The 27,466-nt window shown below is 37.7% G+C and overlaps 2 protein-coding genes, 1 long non-coding RNA gene and 1 pseudogene across 3 annotated transcripts in view; 3 read left to right on the forward strand and 1 right to left on the reverse strand.

Annotated features, from left to right (window-relative positions):
- Gclm (glutamate-cysteine ligase, modifier subunit) overlaps positions 1-3,346 on the forward strand; it is a gene marked incomplete at its 5' end in the record, with an annotated part of 22,917 nt that extends 19,571 nt beyond the window's left edge. The window contains 1 exon segment of the mRNA XM_005385004.2: positions 3-3,346. Within this exon segment, the coding sequence (XP_005385061.1) occupies positions 3-172 (170 nt within the window). The 3' untranslated portion in view covers positions 173-3,346.
- Positions 1-14,899, reverse strand: part of LOC106148538 — a 20,258-nt gene extending 5,359 nt beyond the window's left edge. Inside the window, exons 1-3 of the long non-coding RNA XR_001234084.1 lie at positions 14,702-14,899; positions 8,993-9,055; positions 8,459-8,629 (exon numbers count right to left, since the gene is read on the reverse strand). This is a non-coding gene — a long non-coding RNA (uncharacterized LOC106148538). The remainder of the gene's footprint in view (positions 1-8,458; positions 8,630-8,992; positions 9,056-14,701) is intronic.
- Positions 10,763-11,516, forward strand: LOC102018940 (annotated as a pseudogene).
- Positions 14,900-14,995: 96 nt separating the features above from the next.
- Positions 14,996-26,668, forward strand: Dnttip2 (deoxynucleotidyltransferase, terminal, interacting protein 2). Its single transcript, XM_005385005.2, has 7 exons — positions 14,996-15,141; positions 16,083-17,503; positions 19,846-19,984; positions 22,144-22,239; positions 23,325-23,489; positions 25,095-25,204; positions 26,467-26,668. Exons 1-7 carry the CDS (start codon positions 15,070-15,072, stop codon positions 26,558-26,560), a joined length of 2,097 nt encoding a protein of 698 aa, XP_005385062.1. The 5' UTR covers positions 14,996-15,069; the 3' UTR covers positions 26,561-26,668.
- Positions 26,669-27,466: the final 798 nt, after the last annotated feature.

Below are 27,466 nucleotides of genomic sequence, written 5' to 3' on the forward strand. Positions count from 1 at the left end.
AGAACTGCTTTCTGAAGCCAGTTTCCAAGAAGCTCTTCAGGAAAGCATCCCTGACATTCAAGCACACGAATGGGTACCACTGTGGCTGCTGAGGTACTCGGTCATTGTGAAAAGTAGAGGAATCATCAAATCAAAAGGCTACATTTTGCAAGCCAAAAGAAGGGGTTCTTAACTACAACTTAGGGTTAATAACCTGTTGACCTGTATTTTTGTTGAATATAAAATTGAGATGTGTAAAAAATCTAGTTATGACCTATTAATAGTGTCATTGAGGCACATATTCTTAATATGTTGGATAGTATGTTGTCTGTCATGTTTTGATTACTTCTTTTGCCTCCATATCAGTCCACTCACATGAACCACTGTATTGTTTTTATTAAACAATTGTTTTCTATTTGAAATTGTCTATATAAAGAAAATACTTGGAATATATTTTTCCTTTATTTTTATGAGTATTAGAAATCAAGAAAATTTGTTGGTAGATATATTTTGGCCTAGGCATCAGGATAATGTATATACATATTTTTTATTTCCAAAAAAGTTCATTAATTCTTTTTACTCTAAAGTATAGCTAAGCAATTTAATTTCAGTTGTTAAAACTGAAATACTGGAAGATATTTTTTTCTGTCATTGATAAAATAACTATCTCTCAGTAACTGGAGTAGCTAGGATCTAGTAGTGTAAATAAAATTTATTCTTCAATACATGGATAGAAACAATTTTTTATATTTTCTTGCTTGTAATTTACCTATGATTTAACCATGTATTCTTATGCCATATTTTGTTCTATTTACAAAAACAAACCAAAGTAAATCTGAAGTCTAGTTTTCAAATTATTGTTTGAAGGCTTTATAAAAACTACCACTACCCTCTCCAGATTCTTTTTAATTCCTAATCCATCCTTGAAGTATTGCTACTCACTTGAGTTATTCAGTAAGTATTGCACACTTACACTGTGGGCTCTAGACAGAAGATGAAGCACAGAGCCACAGTCAGTTATGTGATATTTGTTTCCCATTAATAACTGACTAGGAGGGACCAAAGCCAGAAAAGTGTGAGAAAAATCTTTACTTCAGGGCCAGCGTTGTCTATTTAAACAACTTTGTTTGAGCTGTGACCTTAACTCTTGTTTTCTTTGCTGCTTAGGATTGCACCCAGGCCCTTTGCTAAAAGCACAAACTCTTACCACTTAACTACACCCCAGCCTGGTCTTAATTATCTTAAACCAGAACAATCAAAAATAATCAAAACTTTAGAGCTAGAAGAGATTATAGGTCATTGAGTATAATTCACTAGTTCAAGAAGCAGAAAACTGCAAATAAATAAACTATGGCCTTTGATATATACTAAAGGTCTCCTTAAATCTATAAATTCATAACCCAAATAACTTTCTAAATTCTTAAAAAAATCTCTTGTATCTCATTGTAAATCTCTTAACCTCTTGTATCAATTAAACCATGGATCTATATAATCTTATTTTGCTCAAATTTTCTCAACTGAAAGAAAGTAACTATGGTTCTATATCAAAAATAAATACAATATAACCTTTTCTTACATAAGGTTTTATAGTTTACTGGTTGGAAAATTTGATCATTAGAATTATGTGAAATCAAGTGATTTGCCTGCTAAAACTTATTTAGACTTTGAGCTTCTTAAAGTCTTCTAGCCTTTATATTAATCATATGTAACATTAAATATAGTTAACTTTTTAATTTAGAAATGTACAATAGATTTCACATAAGTCCTTAAATGCTTATTTTAAATCTATGCAGTGAAATGGCTGAAGTATTTTAAAGGGGAACATTAATATCACATTTATCATTTTTCAAAATCCAGAACTTACAAAGTAGATTCTCTGAAGGGTTATTTTGAAAATGGAAAAACAACTTACATTGCTAATGTATCTAAAACACAGTAGAAGCTTTTTTGTGATCTCAGACACTACTGTTGACAAAGAAGTAAGATGAAAGGTTCATTTTGTGAAGAAGATTATGTACAGAATTTTTAAATGAGTTTTTGATGTTTCATTCTACTTGAATTTCTCTTATTGAATAAGAGAAATTGAGTTTTTTAAGGCTTTATAATTTTTCAAGCTATTGTTTACAGCTGTTCTCCATGAACTGTCAGAAATTAGTGAATAATGAATACTTTCCAAATATTAATTACTTAATGTTTTAAAAGCCATAAATGAAGAATGGTAATACTATCAAATAATTGCTTAAAACTTAGAGCTAAGTTATTAATAGTGTATGACAGATATATTTTCTGGGGAGATGTGAATCTAGTAACCCAAGATAGAAAGTTATATAATTTTTCCCCAGTAAATACATAAAGAAACTGTAGTTTGTTATTATATTTCCAGAATACACTAGAGCCTTACTTAACACAGTGTACTGTAACTTGGAATTTATCCTGCATCCCACCCATCCAAGAAGCCGTAGTCACCAGAAGGACCACAGTGTCTTGTATATTTAGCTGGTGTAAATTCTGAAGACCACATTGCACCAGTACTTTACTAGAGTGTCCACTGAGGGACAGTGCTAGAACTTGAATCATAAGTAATAGCTAATAATTTTTCAGGCCTCAAAAAAGAGATCATTTGAACAGCTGTATGAAAAAGAAATAAGTTACTCTGTTTTACATGAATGGTTCAGACTTTCCTGTACCAGAGCCAAGTAATAAATAGAATTAGAATCTTAATTTTCAGTGATAAAAGGCCCAAGGTTCACTTAAGATTTTGTTTCCAGGTTTTCCACTCAGTATTTTCAACTTTTGGGTCTGTAAGCAACTGATATATTTATTGTCTTATAGGCTGACAATTCATCTTTCTGCCAAATGTACATTTAGAGAAATGTGAAGTTGTTTAAATGAAAATTTAAACCATTTGTGTCACTGTATGTTTTCATACTCAAATATACCAACTTATGATTTTGAACCTATTTCTACATCATTAACTTGTACCAATACTTACTCTTTCCCTATAAAGTTGGTGATGGGATTTGTCAGTTCAATTTTTGAAAAAAATACTACTATGACTTTCATTAATATTTTTATAGTTTTAGAATTAGAGATACATTTAGGAAGGGAAAAGTTTTAGATAATTGCTTTATGTGCCTGCAGTAGTGTACTATAAGATAGAAGATATAAAGCATTATTAGTTAAATATTTATAATAACTTTTACTTTTGCCTATATTATGAATTTAAAATAAAACGTGAGTTGTATATTTTTAAATTGAGTTGTTTCAATAGTGGGAGCATCCTAGAACATTATACTGATTTTAAACTATTTGAATTTAAACTGAGTATGATTTGAAAATAAATTATGAATAATTTTTAAATATCTAAGCCATAAATTTATTCATGCTTTATTCAATAGATTTATTGAGTGCCTACTGTGTGGTAGGTACTGTGCAAAGTGCTACAGATGGTCACAGATGAAAAACAGTCCCTATCTTCAAGGAGCATATAGTATATTTGCAGGAGAGAGGAAAAAGAAGAGCAATATTAGGGTTGCATTGGTTAATCATAGAAGTAGGGAAAATAATGGAGAGCATGTGTTAATAAGTGGGTCAAATAGCGGGATAAAGACAATAAAGGCTTCCCTAAAGAAATTAGCTTTATAGTAGGTTCAAAGGGTGAGGTGTTGTGGGCATCATGGGCCTTTGTTTGCCTCATTTGTAAAAACATTTTATTAAACAATGAAGCAGTTTATATGTAAGCTTACAACTTCAAAGAGAATACCTCCTTCAAAAGCTTGTTCTTGAAGATCAGCCTGGGCTACAAAGTGATCTCAAGGCCAGCCTGAACTGCATAGCGAGACCCTGCCTCAAAAAGACAAAAATAAATAAATAAATAAATGCAAGCTTGTTCTTAATTGGGCATGATTACACACACCTGCAATTCCAGCCACTCAGGAGGGTAAGACCCTGTCTCAGAATCTTAAAAAGGGCTGGGAATGTAGTTCAGCACTCTGTTCAGTTCTACCAAAATGACCAAAAAAAAAATTCTCACTAGAAAAGAATGGCTTTTGTTGAAACGAGAGCAGATAAAGTTGGAAATTAATATTTTATAAGAGACGAGAACTTGCCCAACTCCCCGCAAAGAGTGTATATCTGTAGGACACAGTGGATATGTACGACGGGGCCGTGTAGTTCCACTGTTGGAGAAGTCAAACAAAACCTTTAATGTGTTTTCTCGGCAATGACTAAATGTGATGTATGCTTTTGGTGTGTCTGTTGGCCCATTATCCTAAGAACATTCATGTTTTACAGTAAGCATTATTTTAATGCAGCTCTCTTTTGCCCTGTTTTTTTCCTCACTAAATACAAATACCTTCTGGTCCTCTTAAGTTTACTTTTTTCTTGTTTAACTATATTTTATTCTTTCACCAAAGGTCTTTGAGGACAGTGTTACCGTGTGGACCTTAAATGTCCCCAAAGACTCGTGCTGTTGGGAGGTGGTAGAACTTTTAGTATGTGGGACTTGTTGGAGAAAGTGAAGTCATTGGGGCATGCTTTTAAAGGGAATATTGGAACCCCAGTTTCAGTGTTTGTCTGTCTTCCTCTCTCTCCTTCCCTCCTCTCCCCCTTGTTCTGGCCACCATGAAGTGAGCCACTTTGATCTACCACATGGTCCTTGCCATCGTGTTCTGCTGCACCACAGGCCCACAGTGATGGGACCAAGTGGCCGTGGACTGTTTATCTCAGGTATTTTGTCACAGCTATGAAAAGCAGATTAACAGTGTCAGGGAATTTTCTAGGTCCCTTGTGTATGAAAAGTCTTTTATTTTGCTCTCAGTCTGAAATGATCATTTGACATTACAGAATTCTAAATTCCCTCATACTTTCATTCAACATCCTGAATCCACTGACTTCCAGCATGCACTGTACACTAAGGCTGATGAACATTTGGATTTCCTTCTCTTGCAGTAATCTGTCTTTTCTTTCTCTGGTCTCTTATTTTAGTTGGAAAGTTGAATCTATTTTAATGGTTATGAAATTATAAAAGCAAGAAAATTAAAACTGATTGCAAGGCCTTTTGTTTTGCTTTATTTTATTCTACTCTGCTCTTCTCTGCTTTGTTTTGTTTTGAGACAAGGCCTTTCTATGTAGCTCAGGCTGAGGATGAACTCTACATAGTATGGACTGCCTTTGAACTTGTGATCTTCTTGCATCAACCTCCTGAGTACAGGGATGACAGGCATGCACCATCATGCCTGGCTCTTGTAAAGCTTTCTGATAACAAAAATGTTAATCATAAAAGAAAACACTGATAAGCATAGACTTAAATTAAAATCTGCCTTTTGAAAGACTTAAAAAATGAAAATAAGTTATAAACTTGGAAGTATTTGATTTATATATGCATATTTGGTTTATATATGCACATTAGAATGAAAAATAAGTTGCACATAATCAATTTTTAAAAAACTGCTCAAAAGATGTCATGAAAATAGTGAAAAGACAACCCATAGAATGGGAGAAAATACTTGCACAAAATATCTGAACAGGTCTTATATCCAGAATACATAAAGTGATCTTACAACGTAATAAGACAAACCAGGAAAGATAGCTTCTTTAACAAATGGTGCTGGGAAAACTGATTATTCAGCTGGGCATAGTGGTGCACGCTTGTAATCCCAGCACTCGAGAGGCCGAGGCAGGAAGATTGTTGCAAGTTCAAGACCAACCTGAACTGCATAATGAGACCCTGTCTCAAAAGACAAAAAACAAAAACTGATTACTCACAAGCAGAAGAATGCATATAGACCCACCTCTTTCATCCTATACTAAAATAAAAATAAAATAAAAGTGGATCAAAAACCTAAATATTAAAACAGAAACACTGAATCTGATGGAAGGTAAAATAGGTAAAACCCTTGAAGACATAGGCATAGGCAGGGACCTGCTGAACAGAATCCCAGCTGCACAAGAAATAATGCAAACAACAAATTTTTTAATATCAAATTTAAAAGCTGCACAACAGAGAACAGCAGAATGAATAGACAGTCTACAGAATGGAAAAAATTTTGCAAGCTACTCCACAGACAGATGACTAACATCTAGAAAATATAAAGAACTCAAAAAAATTAGACCACCCCAAAATAAAAGACCCAGTCAGAAAATACGTAATTGAAATGGACACTCTTCGGCTGGGGATTTAGCTCAGCGGCAAAGCGCCTGCCTGGCAAGCACAAGGTCGTGAGTTCGGTTCCCGGTACTGGAGAAAAACCAAAAAAAAAAAAAAAATGGACACTCTTCAAAAGAAGTATAAATTGTCAATAAATATGCAAAAAAATTCAGTATTAAAGAAACGCAAATCACAATAACCCTGAGGTTCCATTTTACTCCAGAAATAATGGCTATCATGAAGAACTCAAAAAATAATAAATGTGTTTGGCTGTGGGGAAAAAAGGAAGCCTGCTACATTGTTGGGAATGTAAACTAGTATAACCAGTATGAAAAATCAGTATGGAGAATACACAGAAAACTAAAAAGTAGAAGTTGCATTTGACCCAGCTATTCTTGTGGATATCATCCCCAAAGCATTGAAGACATAGTGATAACATGCATACCCATGTTTATAGTAACACAACTCACACTTAGTCTTGCAAGTCACATTTAGAGAATATACTAAATGAAATAAACTAGACTCATAAAGTTAGGTCATTTAAGAGATGCAAATTAAAACAACACTGAGATTCCATCTCACCCCAGAAAGAATGGCTATCATCAAGAAATCATTAACAAATGCTGGAGAGGCTGTGGGGAAAAAGGAACACTTCTCCACTGTTGGTGGGAGTATAGACTGGTATAACCACTGTGGAAATCAGTGTGGAGATTCCTTATAAAACTAGGATTAGAGGTCCCATTTGACCCAGCTGTTCTCCTTCTGGGTATCTTCACAGAAGAATTAAAAGCATTGTACACAGCAATGTATGTTCACCCATGTTTATAGCAGACCAATTTGTAATAGCTAGATCTTTGAAACAGCCCAAATGCCCATCAACCAAAGAATGGATAAAAAAGATGTGGTCTTTTTATACAGTGGAGTACTACTCAACCATAAAGAATAAACTGGAGACTTTTAGGTAATGGATGCAACTTGAGACCATACTCATAAATGAAATAAACCAGACACACTTGTAAACATCATATTGTCTCCCTACTGTGACAAGCTGAAAGAATGAATAAGATCCAAAATGTACAATAGATACTGTGTGTGGTTTTTTTGTTTTGTTTTGTTTTGTTTTGAGACAGGGTCTCACTATGCAGTTCAGGCTGGGCTTGAATTCACTTTGTAGCCCAGGTGGGTCTCGAACTCACAGTCATCCTCCTGCCCCAGCCTCCCGAGTGCTGGGATTACAGGCATGCGCCAGCACACTCGGCTCTTTAAAATAAGATTAAAGAAAGTTAAATATCACATGTTTTCTCTTATATAAGAAATCTAAGCATAAAAATAAAGAGTAAAAAGATGGGAAACGGAAAGTAGAACTTTTGGAGATTGGAAGGGAATTTAGGGAGAAAAGAGGGAGAAGAGGTAAAGTAAAAAGGAGTAAAATGAGGTATTTATATGTACCAACTCCCTTTCATGTATGTATTACATATTGCAAATGTGTACTAATAAAAAACCAATAAAAAATTCATATTGCATAACCAGTATGGAAAATAACTTAGCATTTCTTATAAAGTTAAATATACATTTACATATGACTTGACCATTTCACTCCAAACATTTTTTCAAAAGAGTGAAATAAACCAGGCACACACGCTTACATACTGTATAGTGTGTCTCATTTGAGTGAGACAGCGTACAAAGAATAATAAAGATGGCTAGAAGGGGACAAGGGGAGGGATCCTTTAGAGTAGGGAAGTGGCCCAAGGGAACAATAGCGAAGGATGAGGATGAGGAGAAGGGGATACAAGTAGGATGAAGATGTGCCATGTACAAGAACCTAATAGCCTCAGCTAATTAAACATTATATGCCATAACATAAGCTAAGATTAATAAATCAACAAGAATGAGAATTGGGATAGGCAAGGGGCTAAAAAAAAAAAATGCTGTAGTATGTACATGTAACCACTTCCCAAGATGACTGTAAATTGCATGTACTCCAAACATGTACTAATAAAATAAATATTTTTTTCAAGAGAAATAACATATTCAAGAAAAGACATACAAATGTTCATAGTAGCTTTCTTCATTAAAACCTGGAAACAACCTAAACGTCTATTAACAGCTGATTGGATAAATGTGCTATACAATTGAATACTACTCAGCAACAAAAAATAATGAACCTAGTACTGTACATACAATAACATGAATGGGTCTCAGAAAAACAGCCAGACATGAAGAATACAAACTGTGTTGTTTCTTCACATGAAATTTTAAAACATAACATTGATGTCTATTAGTTAAACTGTTGCTGCATCTGGGTGAATCAGGTTCTCTCAGTCTCACCTGAAGGCCTGATTGAGAGTTACTCTGTTTCCAAGATTGCTTTGGTTGTTGGCAGGGCTTAGTTCCTCACAGGTTGTCAGACTGAGGCTTCAGCTTCTCACTGGCTGTCAGCCTCCCTCAGTTCCCTGGCACATCATCCGCTTCATAGGGCATATCACAACATGCAGCTTCCTGGGATGAATGATTTGAAAGAAATCAAAACGGAAAATAACCTTTTTAAAACCTAACCTTGGAAGTAACACCCATCATTTTTGTCAGACTGCTTTCATTGTAAGTCACTAAGAAGAGCCAGCCTTCAGGAGTTTGAAGACCAAGAGATGGGATCATTGCACCAAGAGATGGGATCATCTTTACAGGTCAGATTCAATATATGTAGAACAGATGATGGTGCTCAGCACCTTTTTACCTGTAACTACTCAGCTATCTCAGGACCAATCTGAGGCTGAAGAAAAAACACGATCTTAGAGATCATGGCAAACCTTACTGGTCTGCTAAAGGAGGGCTTAACTCACATATAACAGAAACTCTAGATACCTCAGTAGTTAGGATTTTGGAGATGGAGATGCTTTTCCAGAGATCCACATGGCTCAGTATCCACTGGATATGGGACAAAAGAAAAAATGTACTGTCATGGTTCGGGAGTTGTTGCAAGGGCAACAATACAATACAGGACACATATTTTATAGGATTATTTCTAATAGTCACCCAAAGAATCATATACAAGAGAGTGGAGGAAGTCTGTCCACAAACTAGAGACCAAAGAATCCAGCTGAGGGCCTGGATCCCATGATAATGTCCTGCATGAGTTCAGCTGAAGATTCAGAGCTCGTAACAATGCCCCTCACAAGGCCTAGAGCCCATAACAATATCTCATGCAGGCCTGCTTCACTGATCTGTGCTGGGAAGGCCCAAAGGTCAGTGGTGGAATCTAGAAAGTCTGTGCCAGTGGGATGAAGGATCTGTGCTAGCAGGCTGAGGGATGTGCACTGGAGCCAGGATGTGACACTCAAAGTAAGAACCAGAGCTCCCCCAAAAAGTACCACAACCATTCTCAGCAACAATGAGGTCCCAAGCTCCTCCAATGATCAGGACAGCCGAGTTCCCATCAGGAAAGCCAACATGACAAGCTTCTCCAGGAGACTGAGCAGTATACCATCTTCCCCTCTGGAGCAATGCTCAAAGTGAGGACCAGAGCTCCCCCAAAGTAAACCAAAGCCATTCTCAGTGACAGTAAAGTCTGGAGCTCCTTGGAGGATGAAAACAGCCAAATTTATCAGGAAAGACAGCATGACGAGCTCCTCCAGGAGAACCAACAGCTCCTTATAGCTTCTCTCAGCTTCCAACAGGCTCCCAACAGCTTCCACCAGCTCCCGAACAGCTTTACTTCTTCTCCATTTCTGCCTCTTATGCTGCTGGCAGCAATCCTCAGGTGGGCCTCCCATACCCAGCACCATGCTTACTCAATTCAACTGGGTGTATAAGTTGCCCACCAGTTGTTAATCTGCCACATGTACTGACCATTTAGGTAGATCCCAATGGAAAAATTAAATATGATGTGCTTGCTCAATAGGGACAGTCAAAAGGTAAGGTCACTTGTAGGAAATAACTTACAGTAAATACACTGACCAGGTTCCAAAAGTTACATATGCAGACAATGCAAACCTGCAAAGACACCACAAGCTATTAAGGGGATAAAAGACACTTGTAGCCTTGGAGAAATCTGTGTCACAACTTGCCACAGCCAGGCCATTTCAAGCAGCTGAAAAACTGGCTCCTGCTTAATGAACCTAATACACACCATCTCAATAAATGGCAGCTTTCAAATCTGGAGCTAGCCAGGTGTGGTGGCGCATGCCTGTAATCCCAGCACTCGGGAGGCTGAGGCAGGAGGATTGTTGCAAGTTCAAGACCAGACTGGGCTACAAAGTGAGCTCAAGGCCAGCCTGAATTACATAATGAGACCCTGTCTCAAAAAGACAAAAAAAAAAAAAATTTGAAGCTAAACAGAGGGTTATTCAGATGGGAGAAATGCAGAAATACCCAAGGGAGCCTTATGGTTCAAGATTAATAAGAAAATTTCCTGCTCCAGTCATGCATTCTAGTTAAAAGATAACTGTAAAGGAACAAGAGGGGAAGATTCCTCCTTGTATTCCAATTGAAAAAATGCAAAGCGTAATGCAATTCCATTAGACAAACATCTAGATGCTGATGGAAGAGGATTTTAGACAGTATACATAAGTGAAAATTATGCCAAACTGGCTGAAGCTGTATATATTACTGATCAGAAGGTTTGTGAAACTGGAAATGTGTCCCCAAGTAGACAGAAATATGACTCAAAAGGAGAAGGAGAAACATAAAGGAAAAGAGAAATGATCCAAAAAGCCAGGAAGATGAGGACTAGGATCAAAATCCATGTGGAAAAACAAGACTGGAAGGCACAACTGGAATTTTCGAAGGGCAGCTCCTGATAAGAGGTCACAACTCAGAGAAATAAAAATCAAGCTATTAAATCGTGGTTCTTGGTGTGGCCAATCTTCAGACTTCTAATGAAGTTCAGTATGACCAAAAGATGTTTCAACCAATTCAAGGGTCTGAACAGTGGATCTGTAGGTGGAGGTGAAATTTACATTTACAATCCAGCTTGGTGAGGTAGTAAAGATGCATCTCATGGGTATTTATAGGTCCAATAAAGATATGGACAAGGAAATGTATGATGACCTGGAAGCCAGAATGAAGTCCAACAGGTTTGTTCTCAAGAAGTAGTTTTATGGTGCAGACAGGCTGATAAGCACCAGTTCAACTTGAGGAAGATCCTTTTGGTTTGGACAAGTTTTAGAAGAAACCAAACAGCATAATGGCTCTAAAAGACCTTAGTTGCCACCTTCCCCAAGGAATATGAGCACAAAGGCAAGAGGAGGAAGTAGTAGTCACACCTCTCTTCAGTATGAGTTAACCATTATCTATCACCCTAATGATGCAATCACAGTGGAACACTTTGTAAATTGTCCTGAAAACCAAACATGGGTATCAGAACACAGGCCTACTTTTTAATTACAGGATATGAGGAAACTGAAATTTCTTCTTTGAATTACTTAGTTTTTTTTGTTTTTGTTTTTGTTTTGTTTTTGGTCTTTTTTGAGACAGGTTCTCGTTACGCAGTTCAGGCTGGCTTTGAGCTCACTTTGTAGCCCAGGCTGGCTCAAACTCACAATGATCCTGTCTCAGCCCTCTGAGTGCTGCGGTTATAGGCCTGTGCCACCATGCTTAGCTTTAGGTTTCTTTTTTAAAAAGTGGATTGTATTTGTGCTTCTCCCACCTTTTGGTAGTTATAGCATGTACTGCCCCATATGCAGAATTGAGATTATTTCCTTTTGTGTGACACTAGTAGTATTATCACAACTATAGTCACAACTGCTTATGACTAAAGTTATCCCAATGACCATGAGTAGGAAGATATTCTCATTGGACTGAGGTACCAAGTGAATGTTGTTTATATTCCTATTGTGCTGTTTCACTCTGGAGTAGGGAAAGTAAGGTTTTGCTTAGTGCAACTACTTGTTTCCAATAAAAAAACATTTAGACAAAAAAAGTGGCATAATGCAGGATGACTATGAATATTTTTAGAAGGTTCATGCACTAAGACCTTCATTTTTATGTTAATTTCTAAAAGTCCAGAGAAAGATTTAACCTTTCAATTTAAGATTTAACTAGTAACATATAGACTGCCCAGGGATAGTTCCCCTTGGACCTGAGTAATAGTACTATATCTTCATGCTGCATTTATCCAAAATTTAGTTATAATGTATTTGCTCAAAATGGACTTAGAATAAAGAAGAGGGTAGACCAGGGTGGCTAACCTATGGCATACATGCCACTGTAGGGTACGGCGACTCTTAGCATATAGTTTTAAGATAGAATAATTCTAGTCTTAATGCAAGCCTCAAAATGTGTCTTGAGAAACATCCCGGAGGGGTTGTAAAGAGTTAACTTTGCAGTCCTGACTTAGCCCTGGAATGCTTCTCCAAAGACAAAGAACACCCGGGCCTAGATAACTAACTACCTGTGACCTTGCCTGGGTTGTTTCATCCTTTTTCTGGCCCTAGATAAACATTGTAATCATAAAGGAAATGTATAGTTATCTAAAGGGGGACATATAGAACAGAGTACAGAAAGTATATATCATTGTGGTTGGGCTCATGACCAGAGCCTGACAGGGTTACGTGACACAAGGAAAACAACGTGTGGCCAGGGCTACAACATTCCAATCCGTTACCATGGAAACAAAAAAAAAGTATATAAGGTGGGAACAAAGGCAAGTCCACGCCCACTTCCCTGATTTGCAAATCTGGGATGAAGGGTGGCTAGCCTCAAATTAAACTGTTTGTTTCTAAATTGAGTCCTTCAGTTTCTTGTGGAATACAACCTGATTTCTGCCGTTACACCACAGCAAGCTATTGTACACTGAAAGCTCTAAAAGGTTCGCCATCATTGGGTTAGACCAAGAACAAAGCAGACCTGGTAGACCATCTAATACAAACCCAGAATGTATTTTTGCAAATGGACAGCAGACCTACTGGTAGACCAACTCAGTCTTCTCCTATAATGAGTAGCTGCTGACATAGTTTTTGTTTCTTCACCTTAAATTATGTTTTAGAAGTGTGGTGGTTTTTTTTTTTCTTTTTGTTTTTAACTTGAAAGAATTCATGCTTGCAAGTAAATATTACACACTGAATGATTTTCTACTATTCTCCCAAGTTTCTACACCCACCATCATCTTAATTTCACTTTTCAAGCATTTGTTCAAGTTAAAGTTGTAGAGAGTAAATTAGTGAGTACATGTAAAGCATTTAAAATAGTATCCATATTACCATTATGATTTTCGCTGTTTGCTGCTTTGGTATCCACTACTCACCTTCTATTGGTTCACTTTACTTCCTCTACATCTCTCATCTAATCTGTTTTCTCTTTTGTTCATCTTCTTACAGTCTCACTACTTAGCTCTCCTACAATTCGTTCCCTTTTTCTCCTTACCACATTTCCCAGGAGAGCTGGGAAATTTCTCTTCCATTGTTCTGATATATCACCTTCTACTAAAGGAGATTAAGATTGTCTACCAAGATATCCTCCTGTTTTCTTCTCTCCTCTTGAAAGTCTTTGCATTCACAGAAATTCAAATTCAGAAGATCCTTGCCTTAAGGGAAGGTGCACCCCTCCATCTCTGTTTTATTCAGTTCTTCTGACACAAGCTCAGGTCACAAACAGAAAATCCCCAAATAATAACTTTTTAAAAGGTATTTCAAGCTGGGTGTGGTGGCTCATGCTGTGATCCCAGCCCTGGAGAGGCTGAGGCAAGAGGATCACTTCTAGTGAGCCCAGTCTGGGCTACATAGGGAGTTCAAGGCCAGCCAAGAATGTACAACGAAACTGTCTGAAAAAACCAAAACTAAAACCAAACCAAACAAATGAAGTGATTCAGATGAAACAAATCTAGAGGTAGGCTGCTGAGGGCTGATGTTGCAGCTCTGCAAGTTGTCAGGCTGTTTTTCCACTGTTAGGCCATCTCTAAGGCACAAACTGTTGCCTGAAAACCAGCAAACATAACCCTCCACGAAGAAAAATAAATTTAGGAAGTTGGGGGGATTTCCTCTCTTTTAAAACTATATCCTTAAAACAACTCCATATATATATTCAGTTCACATATATTGACCAAAACTTGACAAACCAGACAAGGAAAACTGAAAGGAGCTATATTTAGCTGGGAGGTAGTATATCCACCAAAATATTCGTGCTGTGACTTTAATACTAATTTTCTGTCACAAAGAAGTGGAGAATAGATTTGGTAGGGCACGCTCCTTCTTTCGCCTCCAGCAATAATTTCCACTTATTTACTTCCTCAACCATTTTGCATATCTTCATTCTAGTTCTCCACACTTCATTTAAAAACAAATAAAAACAAAACTAGAACGCCTCCACATAGTTATTCTTCCTTTCCCTGTCCTACCAAAAAAAGTTATTCCTCTCCTTTACAACTTTTTCTCACATTTCTTTTCAGCTTATTCCCAATTCTGATATATCATCTGACATTTAGATTTTGTAGCTTTCTAACTAGTCAAATTCCTGGGGATATTTAACATATCTTTTATGCAAAACAAGTCGGTAAATCTTATTTGTATTTAACAAATAATACACGAATATATTGATGCTTTTTACAAATGTACAAATAATATGAAAGTCTCCGCTCACGGTTAGATCAAAACCTTTATAATCACAGAAGATGAATGGAAAGTGAGATAAATGATGCGATTTTCCACTTTGTTCAAGTAAAAAGGACAAAACCCTCTCTCTGTCAATGCGGTGTTTGGGATTCCCTTAGGGTCTCCTAGCAACAGGCTATTCTTTCTTCTGCGGCGCGGAAGGGAAGCATAAAACAGAACGGATGATCTCCACCTTGAGCCACAATAAGCCCTAAACCATCGAGCCGCGCGCGGAACAAAGGCAGCTACGAGAGTCTCGCGAGTTTTAGGATAAACTCGGCACTTTTCTGACGTATTTCCGGGGCGCCGGGGCCTACGGAAGCTGTGATAGCTACTGGGAAGCCGAAGGCCGCGAAAATGGTAGTTACCAGGTCTGCACGTTCTCAGGCTACAATACAAGTCACGTCGGCCTCCAGCCGCCAGCAAAAGGTAAGAGATTCCAAATATACCCGGTTTCTCTTCGCTGCTTCGTAATGTTCAGGTGCGTGGGGTGGCGCAGCTGTCTGGTGGAGGACGGGTGAGAGGGCCGAGCTTGCCACACGCTGCGGGATGACAGGCCCTGAGCCTAACTTGTAGTGGAAGCTGTTAAGTCCTCACCAGTTTTTTAAAGGCAATTGATAGTATGAAGAGAGCCTAAGTAGCTTGCCTTGGGTCGTTCAGCTCCTTAAGGCAAGATGCACAGCACAAGCCTTTAAACCTTAGTGTTAACGCCAGGCCTGCCTAGGAAGATCCCCCGGTCACGTGCAAGCCTCAGGTAGTGGGGCCGCAGAGGATCGCAGCCTTACCACACGGGGCGCTGGCGGTGGCCCCGCGCCAAGTCCCATTGGCATGGAGTGGACCGTGGTGACACCGCCTGCCTGGTGGCTCTCGGCCGCTGCCCCGTTCTTCGGATTCTGCAATTAAGGGAACCTAGCCGCTTCTTTTCCTCGGATATGTAAAGGCAAGAATGATGACTGAGCCCATCCCATCGGTGTGTTCCTAAGCACATCTTTGCTCAGGATTAGTATTTACTTTCTCTTTTTGGCTTCTATGTATACGTCGGAATGTTCTGTTGTTTTTTGAGAAATTCTCTTTATTTTCCTTTCTAAAGTCAGATATAATACTCTGGTTTCTTTTCAGATCATATAAATCTTTCGCCTTTTAAAGTCAGATATACATTTAGGGTAAAGAAAATCAGACCCAACACTTCGATTTTTTTGTTTTTGTAAACCATGGGTTTAGTTCTTTGTAAAAATCCTGCTTACAGGTTTTCTGTTGTGTTGTGTTGTGTTTTAAGTGTCCTCTAAGATTTCGCTACTGGAAGGACTACCTCATTTGTTTTGACCTTGTCACAGCCCTGTCTAACTTACAGTGTTTCTTTTGGCTTCCAGAGTTCTGCTGGTGGAATTCAGGCACATCCGGAAAGCAGGAAGGAATCTGGACCTGATAACCAAATTACAGCTGACTCACAGACTGCTGGGAAACAAAGTTCAATCTCTAGGATTCCTAAAACCAAAAAGAGAAAGAGCAGGACTACAGCAGGCTCACTAGCAGAGATCACTGAACCATCTACTGATGGAGAGTTTTCTGAAACAGAGTCAAATTGTTCTTCAGTGTCTGAGATCCAGGAGCCTATTCTGAGAATAACTAGGAGAAGGCAGATCATAATTGCACCCACACCAGTGTCCACTGTAAGAAAAAAGCAGAAAATAACTCAATTAAATGACTCTGTTGCTGAAGAAATTGTCTCTGAAGCAGAATCTCATGCTTCAGGTATTTCTAAAATTGTGCCTTCCCCAGAAATGACAAGAACCAGAAGTAAGGCTAAATCTCTAACAGGTCAAAGCCAAGAATCACATGCAGAAGCTGTGTCTGATGCTGAATCTTCATGCTCTGACATTTCATTCCCTGGAATTACACATAAGAGAACAACCAGGATTATGCCAAGGAAATTACAGGCACAAGCTGATAACAAATATACTAAGATTATACCAGAAAATAAAAAGGGAATCATGGATATTTCTATGAAGTCAGAGGATTCACATCCCAGACCGAGTTTGGATGAAGAGGAAAACAGAGTAATAGATGAGAGAAAGGAAAATGATAAAAGTTCTCAGTTGAAATGTCTTTCTAAACTTCAGGACACCAGCCTTCAGCAGTTTGTCTTTCAGAAGCACTCAACCCCTCAAAATAATAAAGCCACATCGGAGTCCTCAAATCTGAACTGTGAGGCTGTAATGAAATCATTAGCTCAAACTTTTGCAGTTGTAGCAGTGAACAGATGGAATGAAGAGAGAAAGAGCACCGTAAAAACAAATGACCTGACAAAGTTCAGTGGTCATGGTGGTGATGATGAAGAGTCCACGAGTAAAGTCAGTGAGGACAACAACAGTGAAAGGAGTGTAGGTCTTGAATGTGATACCAAACTAAACAAATCTGAGCTCAATCAGTCTCAGGATATAGATGATTCTGTCTTACTAGTTCTCAGCAGTGATGAAAGCCCGCAGTCTGAAAACGGTGAAAGTGAAGAGGACACTGTGTGTTTTGTTGAAAATAGTGATCAAAAAGAATCATTAAATGGAAACTCAGAAAATACATCTCATGACAATGCATTCTTTGTAATTGACACAACTCCTGGGTTGAATGCTGATAAAAATTTTTACTTGGAAGATAAGGCAAGTGAGGTTACCACTGAGGAAGGAAAAGAAGAGGAAGAGGATGAAAGCAGTGAAGAAGAACCATCAGACAGTGACAGAAATAAAGATGAGTATAGCGATGAAGATGACTTACTAAATAACACAAAGTCTAAACTGTAAGTTTTACTTCTAATTATACAAGTAAATTTGGGGAGTGGTGGAAATTAACTCGGCCTTGTGCATGCTAAGAATTCTCTACCATTAAGCTATATGCCCACCCCCAAGTGTCAAGTAGTTAATTTACCATAAAAATAGGACATGAGAAAAATACTGTTGGGTTCATTATGGACCACCTTATCTATCTAGCATTTCCCTCATCTTTGTACCTACACACTGTTTTTCACACTAGTTACAGCCAAAAGTGTTTCCCTCATCTTTGTACCTTCACACTATTTTTCACACTAGTTACAGCCAAAAGTGTTTCTTTTGGTCATATATTGGAAATCATCTGTTCAGATTTTCCCATGTGATTATTAAGAGCAATCAATATAAAAAGGGAGATGAAAATAGTCTCCTTTTTCATCAATGATAATTGTAGGGAAATTGAAAAATGTAGAAAAATAATCACATGTAATCTCAACCATCATCCATTGAGAAGCACTAATTTAGTTTCTCTTTTCCTCTGGTAAATCTGTTTTTTCTTGTCATAGGCCCTAGTGGCAAATGTTATCCAGTGGAGAGCTCTATATTTAACAGATGGCTGGGGATATAGCTCAGTGGCATAAGAGCTTGCCTGGCAAGCCTGAGGTCATGAGTTTGATTCCCGGTACAAAAAAAAAAAAATTTTTTTTTTCTTTTAACAGATGCCCAGGCTTTGTTCTAAACCAGTGAAAGCAATCAAACTCCAAGACTAGACTGAGACATACTTTTGCAAGCCACAATCTTCGTGTTAGTTGTAGTGTGTATTCAGGGCTAAGAATCCCTAGGCACTGCAATGGAATGATTTCACTTCGTCAAAGAAGTTGATTGTGCTTTAAACTCCCATTCAGTTTATATGAATAATCAGGGAAGAAAGTGACTTTAAGTGTACTTTCTTATAAATCTGATCTTTCAGTCATATAAAATAGAAATTCTCGTTATATAAACAGCTGAACGGGCTGGGGATTTAGCTCAGCGGCAAAGCGCCTGCCTGGCAAGCGCAAGGTCGTGAGTTCGGTTCCTGGTACCAGAGAAAAACCAAAAAAAAAAAAAAAAAAAACAATCGTTGTTATAAACAGCTGAACAGATGGAGCCCACACTAGGTGATTCAGATCCGGTAGGTTTAAAATGTCATTTGTCCCCCATTCCCTGCCCACCAGGACCAGGATTGAATCGGAAGCCTCACACATGCTTCAATCCTTTTTAAAAAAAAAAAAAAAAATTGAGACAGGGTCTCACTTGAAGTTTCCCAGGCTGGCCTTGAACTTTCTGTTGTCTTGTATTTTCTGTCATCTTGCCTCAGCCTCCCAAGTCCAGCAAACTTTTATCTTTTTTAAACTCTGATGAGATGGAAATTCCCTGCCATTTAAGACTCACTGGCTTGCGCGCACGCCTGTAATCCCAGCACTCGAGAGACTGAGGCAGGAGAATCATTGAGAGTGTGAGACCAGTATGGACTACAAAGTGAGCTCAAGGCCGGCCTGAACTGTATAGTGAGACCCTGTCTCAAAAAAGACCAAAAAAAAAAAAAAAAAAAAACCCCAAAAAACAAAAAGACTCATTGGCTTGAAGACACCAGCAGACCCTTAGTCACCCAGGAAAGAATTCTAAGTTGAATAACTTGGAAGTTCAAAGTAGAACTTGTTTTTGTCATTAGCATTGTTTGAGAAAATCTGGGAAATAAGTTTAAATATGTTCACCCAGAACGTTCTAGTTATATATTTATTCATGCTAGAGTTTATTCTAAATGAATATACTAGGTTTAGAATACACACTTATAGTTTTTTTGGTTTTTGTTTTCGTTTGGTTTGGGCCATTGACAGTATAAGGCAGTGATACAAACAGCCTACTGGCACATGTGCCATAGGTTTGCCACCACTGGTATAAGGAAAGAGTAAGTGATTTTTTTGAAATGCAACCTGATTTCCATTTTAATTACTTGATTTTTCTTTCTTTTTTTTTTTTTTTTTGGTGGGGAGGGTTCGCTATAGCTCAGGCTGGCTTCGTTCAGGGCAATCCTCCTGCCTCAGCCTCCACAATGCTGGGGTTGTAGACATGCTTCACCACACTTGGCTGTTAATTAGTTGATCTTTTTTTTTTTCCTTCCAGTACCGGGAATCGAACTCACGACCTTGCGCTTGCCAGGCAGGCGCTGTGCTGCTGCGCTAAATCCCCAGCCCCAATTAGTTGATCTTTTTTTTTTTTCCCTGGTACCGGGAATCAAACTCATGACCTTGCGCTTGCCAGGTAGGCACTGTGCCGCTGAGCTAAATACCCAGCCCTCAATTAGTTGATCTTTAAGTAATTATTTCTCTTTCAGTCTGAAGTTGACAAGCAGCAGTATAGACCCTGGTCTGAGTATCAAGGAATTGGGTGGTGTGTATATTAATTTCAATGCAGAAAAACTTCAGTCTAAAAAGAAAACTCTAACACAGATCAAGGAGAAAAAGAAAAATGAGGTAAGTTACATGCAGTATTTGTTTTCTAGACCTGTCACTTCTAGAAATGTTAATTCTTTGGAGAAAGAGTGAATTTCTTACGGTAAAATCACATTAACCTAAAGTGCTGTTTTTTTCTATCTCACTAGAATAATCATTTCTTAATACAGACCTGTCTGTAAAAGGTGATACTTGTAAAATAATTTTAGGTCAATATTTTTCTTCTTGTACCCACCAGTTATGAGCCTAGTGGTTCGGTTTTCTTCTCCTTTAGTGCTTAACTGTTCCAGATCCTGTTGAGACTCTGAAAGATATGAGTGCTGCCTCCTTTACCTGGAAAAAATGCAGTGTTCTTAATAGACATAAAATTGTATATAAAACTTTGGGAGGAATTATTAGGATAATTTTACCTAAACTTAAGCTGTACACAACATCTTGCATTGCTTTCTTCCAAATCGACTTTCTAACCTTCATGGCTCTTCAGCCATTTGAATCCAGGTATCTGCTCATTTTGATGTGTGTGGGCACGTAACCTCACCAATTTTTTTGTTCTCTTTCCTGCCTGAACAATCGTTTCCTTCTCTCTCCTTTTTACATTCAGTTACCAAGCCTTGAGAATGATGCCTTTACCCCTTGCTTTTTGGGCTTTTTTTTTCTCAGTGGTGGAGATTGACCAGAGGGCCTCAGTGCTTGTTAAGCAAGGGCTCAATGGCTGAGGTACATCCTAGCACTGCCTTCCCTGTAGAGCCAGCCTTCCCTGTAGAGCCAGTCACTAGCTTTTTTTTTTTTTTTTTTTTTTTGTCTTTTTGAGACAGAGTCTCGCTATGTAGTTCAGGCTGGCCTTGAGCTCACTTGGTAGTCCACGCTGGTCTTGAACTGGAAACGATCCTCTTGCCTTAGCCTCCTGAGTGCTGGAATTACAGGCGTGTGCCACCACGCCCAGCAAGTCCTAGCTCATAAAGACCTTTATTTCTCTCATTTTTAAGACCTTTGTTTCTCAACTATGCTACTCTTACTGGTTTTTCTTCCACTTTCTTTGTTCTTTAAGCTGTCCTCCATTCATCTACATTTCTAGCTTTTTTCCACATAATTTCAGGGTTTTGTGGGGTTTTTTTGGTTTTTATTTCTTTTTTTAGTATCAGAAATCGAACTCAGAACCTTGTGCTTGCCAGACAGGCTCTGTCCCACTGAGCTGTATCCCCAGACCTAGATTCCTGTTTCTTAAAACACAGATCTGATATAGTGTTCTCCTGCTCACGTCCTTCACTAGACATCTTAGAGTCTTCACGATACCTGTATACTGCTAGCTTCAACTGTCCACCAGATTTGTTTTTTGCATTGACAACTACTGTAATTCCCTGAATAGGTCCTGCTGTTTCCTAAACCAGTGTCTTAGAAAACATTATGTAGCCCCCTGTTCCTCCTCCCACCTCTTCTGTGCTTCTCTAACATCTAATATATCTCTGATTCATTAAATAGGGTTTCTCAATCTTAGCACTGATGTTTTGAGCTGCAGAATTCTTCATTATGAGAGGATGGCCTATGCAATGTAGGATATTTAGTATTATTGCTGACTTCTACTCATGAGACACTAGTAGCGTTCTCTCCTTTCTTAACAATAATCGAAACATATCTCTAGACATTATCAACTGTTCCCAATTGAGCCTAGTGTAGGACTTGACACACAGCAAGCGCTTAGTCACCTGTTACGTAAATATTGTACTCTGAATGATAAGAAAGCCTGGATTGCTATTGTACTACCCAAAAGCACTAGGCCTGAATCTGAATTGGGTGAATCTTAATTTCTGAATCAGTAGTATTGAGTGGCATTGCCAATTTAATGCTTAAGCTATATTTCTATGAACAAATATGAGAAAAAATAAGGAGTTTTACTTGGGTCTTGCCCTGAGGAAAATACTGCCTTGAAGTTCATTTTTAATCACCGTGTTATGAGAATCATCACCTCAGCCGAGTAAAAAATGAAGAGGTCATTTAGATTAACAGATTTGACTACACAAAATTTATTTTACTTTGGTACTGGGAGTCGAACTCACTACCTCATGCTTGCCAGGCAGGCAGTGTGCTGCTGAGCTAAATCCCTGGCCCAACTACACAAAATTTAAAAACACAAATTTAAAATGTTAAAAGAATTACATAAGAACCAGTTTATATTTTTACAGCTTCTACAGAAAGCTGTTATTACACCCGATTTTGAAAAAAACGATTGTGTCCCACCATATAGTGAATCAAAGCGTCAACTTCAGAAAAAACGCAGGGTAAGTACCGTGACTTTTATTATTTATAATGCATATAGGTGCTTGGCTTTATATTTTCAGAGCATATAGCATAGTTGTACAATTAAACAAGAAAGATAGATACGGATCTATATATGGTTCCAAGGAAAATCAGATATCTAATGACCATAATACAGTACATGGTTCCATAAACACATAAGTAAGAATTTTCACATTTTTATAGTCCCAGTGATGCATACAAATACAACTTTGTTTTAAAAAAAAACTTTAAAAATAGTAATAGCCAGCATACAGGTTTGCTGATATGTCCTGTCTTTTAAGTACTATGTACTAAATGCTACAAGCACTTACGTTTTGTTACAAGGAATTTATGTAGTCAACTAAAAAACTTAAGTCTTTTTAGTCTGATAAATGGGGAGAATTTAGTAAAATAAAAAAGGATTGCTTCCATGTGCCATTTCAACTAATAAGTATAAAGCTATCAAGGGAACTTGGAGGAAAGTTGATGATACCATAATAGTGTCCCTAATACTGGCACAAATAATACAAATTTCTAGACCAGTTTCTAAGACACCTAGGTAACTGGAAGTGTTAGTATTTATGTATAAGCTCCATAAGTGAAAATTCTTTTATATATTATCTCTAATATAGGCTATTTTAGGCAATAGAAACTGAAGCTATGTTAATCTTCCAGCAAGTCATCAATTACTTGCTGATAGAAGACAGATTTTGTTTTGTTAGATTTTTTGAGACAGGGTCTCACTATGTATCCTAGGCTGGCTTTGAACTCACTACATACCCCAGGCTGGCCTTGAATTTGCTGTGATCCTCCTGCCTTAGCCTCCCGAGTGCTGGGGTTATAGGCATGTACCATCACACTGGGCTCAAAATAGATTTTTAAGGTGCTTTCATTTATGAAACTAATAAAACTATGTCTAACCAGAGAAATCACTTTTTTCATTTCATAAAGATGATTCTGGAGATAAATGCTTTCTATAAAATAACTTTGTTTTCATTTCACAGGTGTTTCTGTATATATAATTTTGGAGAAAATAAATTAGGTACTAATAAAGTTAGAATGTTTATTTTTGAAATGTGAATTTCAGAAAGAACGACAAAAAACTGCAGGTGATGGTTGGTTTGGTATGAAAGCTCCAGAATTGACTGATGAACTTAAAAATGATCTCAAAGCTCTGAAGATGAGAGCAAGCATGGACCCAAAAAGATTTTACAAGAAAAATGACCGAGATGGCTTCCCTAAGTACTTCCAGGTATGAAACAAACAGAATAGTGGATATACTCTACAGATTTTAGTTTAGAAAGTAATTGCTAATCTTTCTGTTTATTTTTAAAATAGATTAATACTTAAAATGGGCACACCAAATATATGGACCATATCCACTTAGTTTATGTAATGATGAAAACAGTTGAAACAGCCACCAGCTTTTAATAGGGTACCATTAAAAATAGTACTGTAACTGTGTTTCTAGGTCAGCTTTCTAAAATTTAATAAAACTTTAAATATATGGGTATATGAATAGTAGCTTCATGGTAGAGTGCTTGCTGAGCATGCATTGGGGCCCTGAGTTCAATGCTTAGTACTGCAAAAAGAAAATAAAGGGCAAGGTTGAGCAACCATCCATGTAGGATGGAGGGGAAAGAGTGGAGTCATTTGTATCAATCCCTTTCTCTTTTCAAGGTAGAAGGGCATCTCTGAGCAAATTCTAAAGATTATTAAAAAGTTTTATTTCAGGGTATTTTCAGATGAAAATTCAGTTGATTAATCCTTCAAGTTTTCATTCTTCTTGTCTACCTTTTTTTGTCACTTACCCACATTACTCTGCTAGTCTTCAGTCTGCAAGTTTGCTTTCCCTTCTGGTCCATCTCCCATATTGTAGCCAGCTACATATTCTTTCTTTTAAAATCTGTTCAGATTATACAGTGCCTCTGCTGAGAAACTTTAGTAATTATTTATGACCTACAGGGTAGGTATGTCCCTTAATTTGGCCCTTCAAAATCTTCACCCAAACCAGATCACCAGATCAACTCTTCATTTGTCACACAGCCCTCTTAAGCTCAGTCACTTTTTTCAGAACATGCATATGCCAGCCTTTGCATTCTTCAACTTTTCATGTGCTTAGCTCCCCCCTTGTCTGCTTGAAATTTTACCTATACAAATCCCCCCTAAAATGTGATCTGTCAAATCTACCTCACCTCTTTCAGGTAGAATTGGTCACTCAGTCTTCAGAGCATTTCTAGTGTTTTTGTTCAGTACATGTTCTGTTAGACTTTAATTTTTTAAATTTTCTGTTTGTATCTTCCTTAAGACTGGGGTCCCTCAATGTCAGAGACTAGATAGATGTTCTTGGTCTTTGTTTCCCCAACACCTAGCATAGAGCCTGGTGGACAGCTGGCACTCTAAATTTTGATTGGTTGAAATGGTACAAATGCAGGGCAGTTATAAAGTAAGTTCTAAGCTGGCAGTATTAGGACACCTAGGAGATCAAATAAATATGTAATGGAATTTATGTGTACTGTATTTCATTGATTTGGAACACACACAAAAAAAGTTTACATCAGCTGTTCTGTTTCTCTTCTTTAGTTTCACTGTTTATCATGAATTTAACCGTACTGTTTAACATTGAACTATGAAAAAGAAATTTTGGATCTACTATAAACTAATGAAATATCATTAGTAGCACCAGTGTTCTAGGTGATTTGTTTATGTTTTAAAAGGGGGCAAGACTAATTTTAACACTGGTGTAACATAAGTGTGTTTTCCATTCCTTTCTGTAAATTTACTAGAGCTACACTGGAATACAGAAGTAACTTGGCATTCAGGTATCACATGACTTATTTCAATCAATTGTTCACAGATTGGAACTATTGTTGACAATCCTGCTGATTTCTACCATTCACGAATTCCCAAGAAGCAAAGGAAAAGGACTATTGTGGAAGAACTGCTGGCTGATTCTGAGTTCAGAAGGTAATGGAGTTACACTGCATTGTATAATACGTATATTTTTCTTTAAAATAGGCCCTTAAAAATTTCACATCACTAAATAATAACTTGCTGCGGATATACAACAGCACAAGCACCTGCCTGGCAAGCGCAAGGTACTGGGTTCAATTCCTGGTACCAAAAAAAAAAAGAAAACCTAAAATATTAACTCATTTTAAAATAATTCATTATCACCGGGCATGGTAGTGCACACCTGTAATTCCAGCACTTGGAAGGCTGAGGCAGGAGGATTGTTACGAGTTCAAGACAACCCTGGGCTATAAAATGAGCTCAAGGCCAGCCTGCACTGCATAGCGAGACCTTGTCACAGAAAGACGAAAATAAAATAAAATAATCCATTACCTATTAACATGAATGAACATTTTCATGAAAATAAAAGTACTGAGCTGGGAATATAGCTCAACTGCATGGTGCCTGCCTAACAAGCACAAGGTCCTGAGTTCAATTCCCAGTTAAAAAAAAAAAAAGCCGGGCGTGGTGGCACATGCCTGTAATCCGAGCACTCAGGAGGCTGAGGCAGGAGGATTGTTGGGAATTCGAGACCAGCCTGGGCTACCAAGTGAGCTCAAGGCCAGTGAGCTGCATAGCCGAGACCCTGTCTCAGAAAGACAAAAAAAAGAACAGTAGTATTAATCTCTTTAATGTCTGGCATAATTAAAGAAAATTAGAAGGCCAGCGTGAACTGCATGGTGAGACCCTGTCTCAAAAAGACAAAAGGAAGAAAAAGAAAATTAGAGGCTCATGTCTCTTTCTGCAGATAACTTACACATCATGTAGCCTGTGGGAAACTCCACTGCACACTTACGAGAGAAAGAAGATGAAAAGGGCCACTACTCCCCTATTAGTATTCTTGTGGGAATAGTTTTTATGTAACAGCTGTCTTCTAAGGGTCTTGTCCACACACTCTGCAAACCATTGGTCTATAATGTACCCCGCATTTACATCCCATATTTAATATTGCCTGACAGGGGGATATAGTACATGGGTCTTTTAAACTCCAAGCTCTGTGAGGGAAGACTAGCTGGAGTGTTCTGTGCTGTATCCTCAACTCCTAGGATGGCTCTTGACACACAGGAGCAGCTTAGTGTGTATATTATATTCATACATATGAATATATGATGTGAACATGAAAACATTTTTCAGATTTAGAACATCCTAAGGTTATATTAATTTCTAAGGACTGATGTGTTATATTTCAGACCTGAAGATTTGATTTTTCTTTTCAGATATAACCGGAGGAAGTACTTGGAGATCATGTCTGAAAAAGCAGCAAATGCAGCAGGAAAAAAATTCAGAAAGAAGAAGAAATTTCGCAATTAATATTCACCAGGCATATCCCAGTATTTTACATCTTCACTTTATTTATTTGTAAAAGATGTTTTTTGTTTCTTGTTTTTTTGTCTTTTTGAGACAGGGTCTCACTGTGTGGTTCAGGCTGGCCTTGAGTTCACTTTGTAACCCATGCTGGTCTTGAACTCGCAACGATCCCCCTGCCTCAGCCTTCTGAGTGTTGGGATTTTAGGCGGGTGCCACCACACCCAGCCTGTAAAAGATGTTTTAAAGACTAACACCATCACACAATTTAATAGAAACTGGCTCTGTTTATATAGGGATTTCTGAAAATAAAGTTGATTGACAGGGAATCAATCACAGTCAGTCCCCTTGGAATAAAAATAAGTATTCTACAAAAGACCCATTCTGGCTTAGTCTTTAAGGGGGAAAAGATTTTAAGATAATTAACATTTTTATCAGGTTTTCAGGGCTTGGTTATTTAAGGACAATTTAATTAAAAGGTATAGCATCTGCTAATACATTCAGAGAACTTACTGTGTAGTTTTATATATATGTGTATATGTACAAAAGAGTTCGTAGAGAGGCAGTGCCCTATAATTAGCTGCAAATTCAGATCCAGAAAGTTGGTGAAGACGGAATACAGAGATCTTATTTCCTGTTTATAAGTCACAACCTAAAATGAAAGAATGATAAGAGCATTCTTGGAGTAAATGTATGTTAGCATAAAACCAAAGAACTAAGTGAAGTTATAAAGGAGCCTTAAAAGATAAATTTCCCAAGAACGTTTGGGATATAGATGGAAGACGTGTCAAAAGCTATTTTCTTAGCACGAGAAAAAGGAATAATTGATCTTTCCTACATTTATTGTTTTGTTTCAAGCAAAACAAGATTGAAAAATAGCATTTTAATTTGGCCAGAAGGTGAAGTGTCCCA

This window comes from Chinchilla lanigera, unplaced genomic scaffold, assembly GCF_000276665.1.
Source record: "Chinchilla lanigera isolate Chin_1 unplaced genomic scaffold, ChiLan1.0 scaffold00022, whole genome shotgun sequence".
NCBI lineage: Eukaryota > Metazoa > Chordata > Mammalia > Rodentia > Chinchillidae > Chinchilla > Chinchilla lanigera.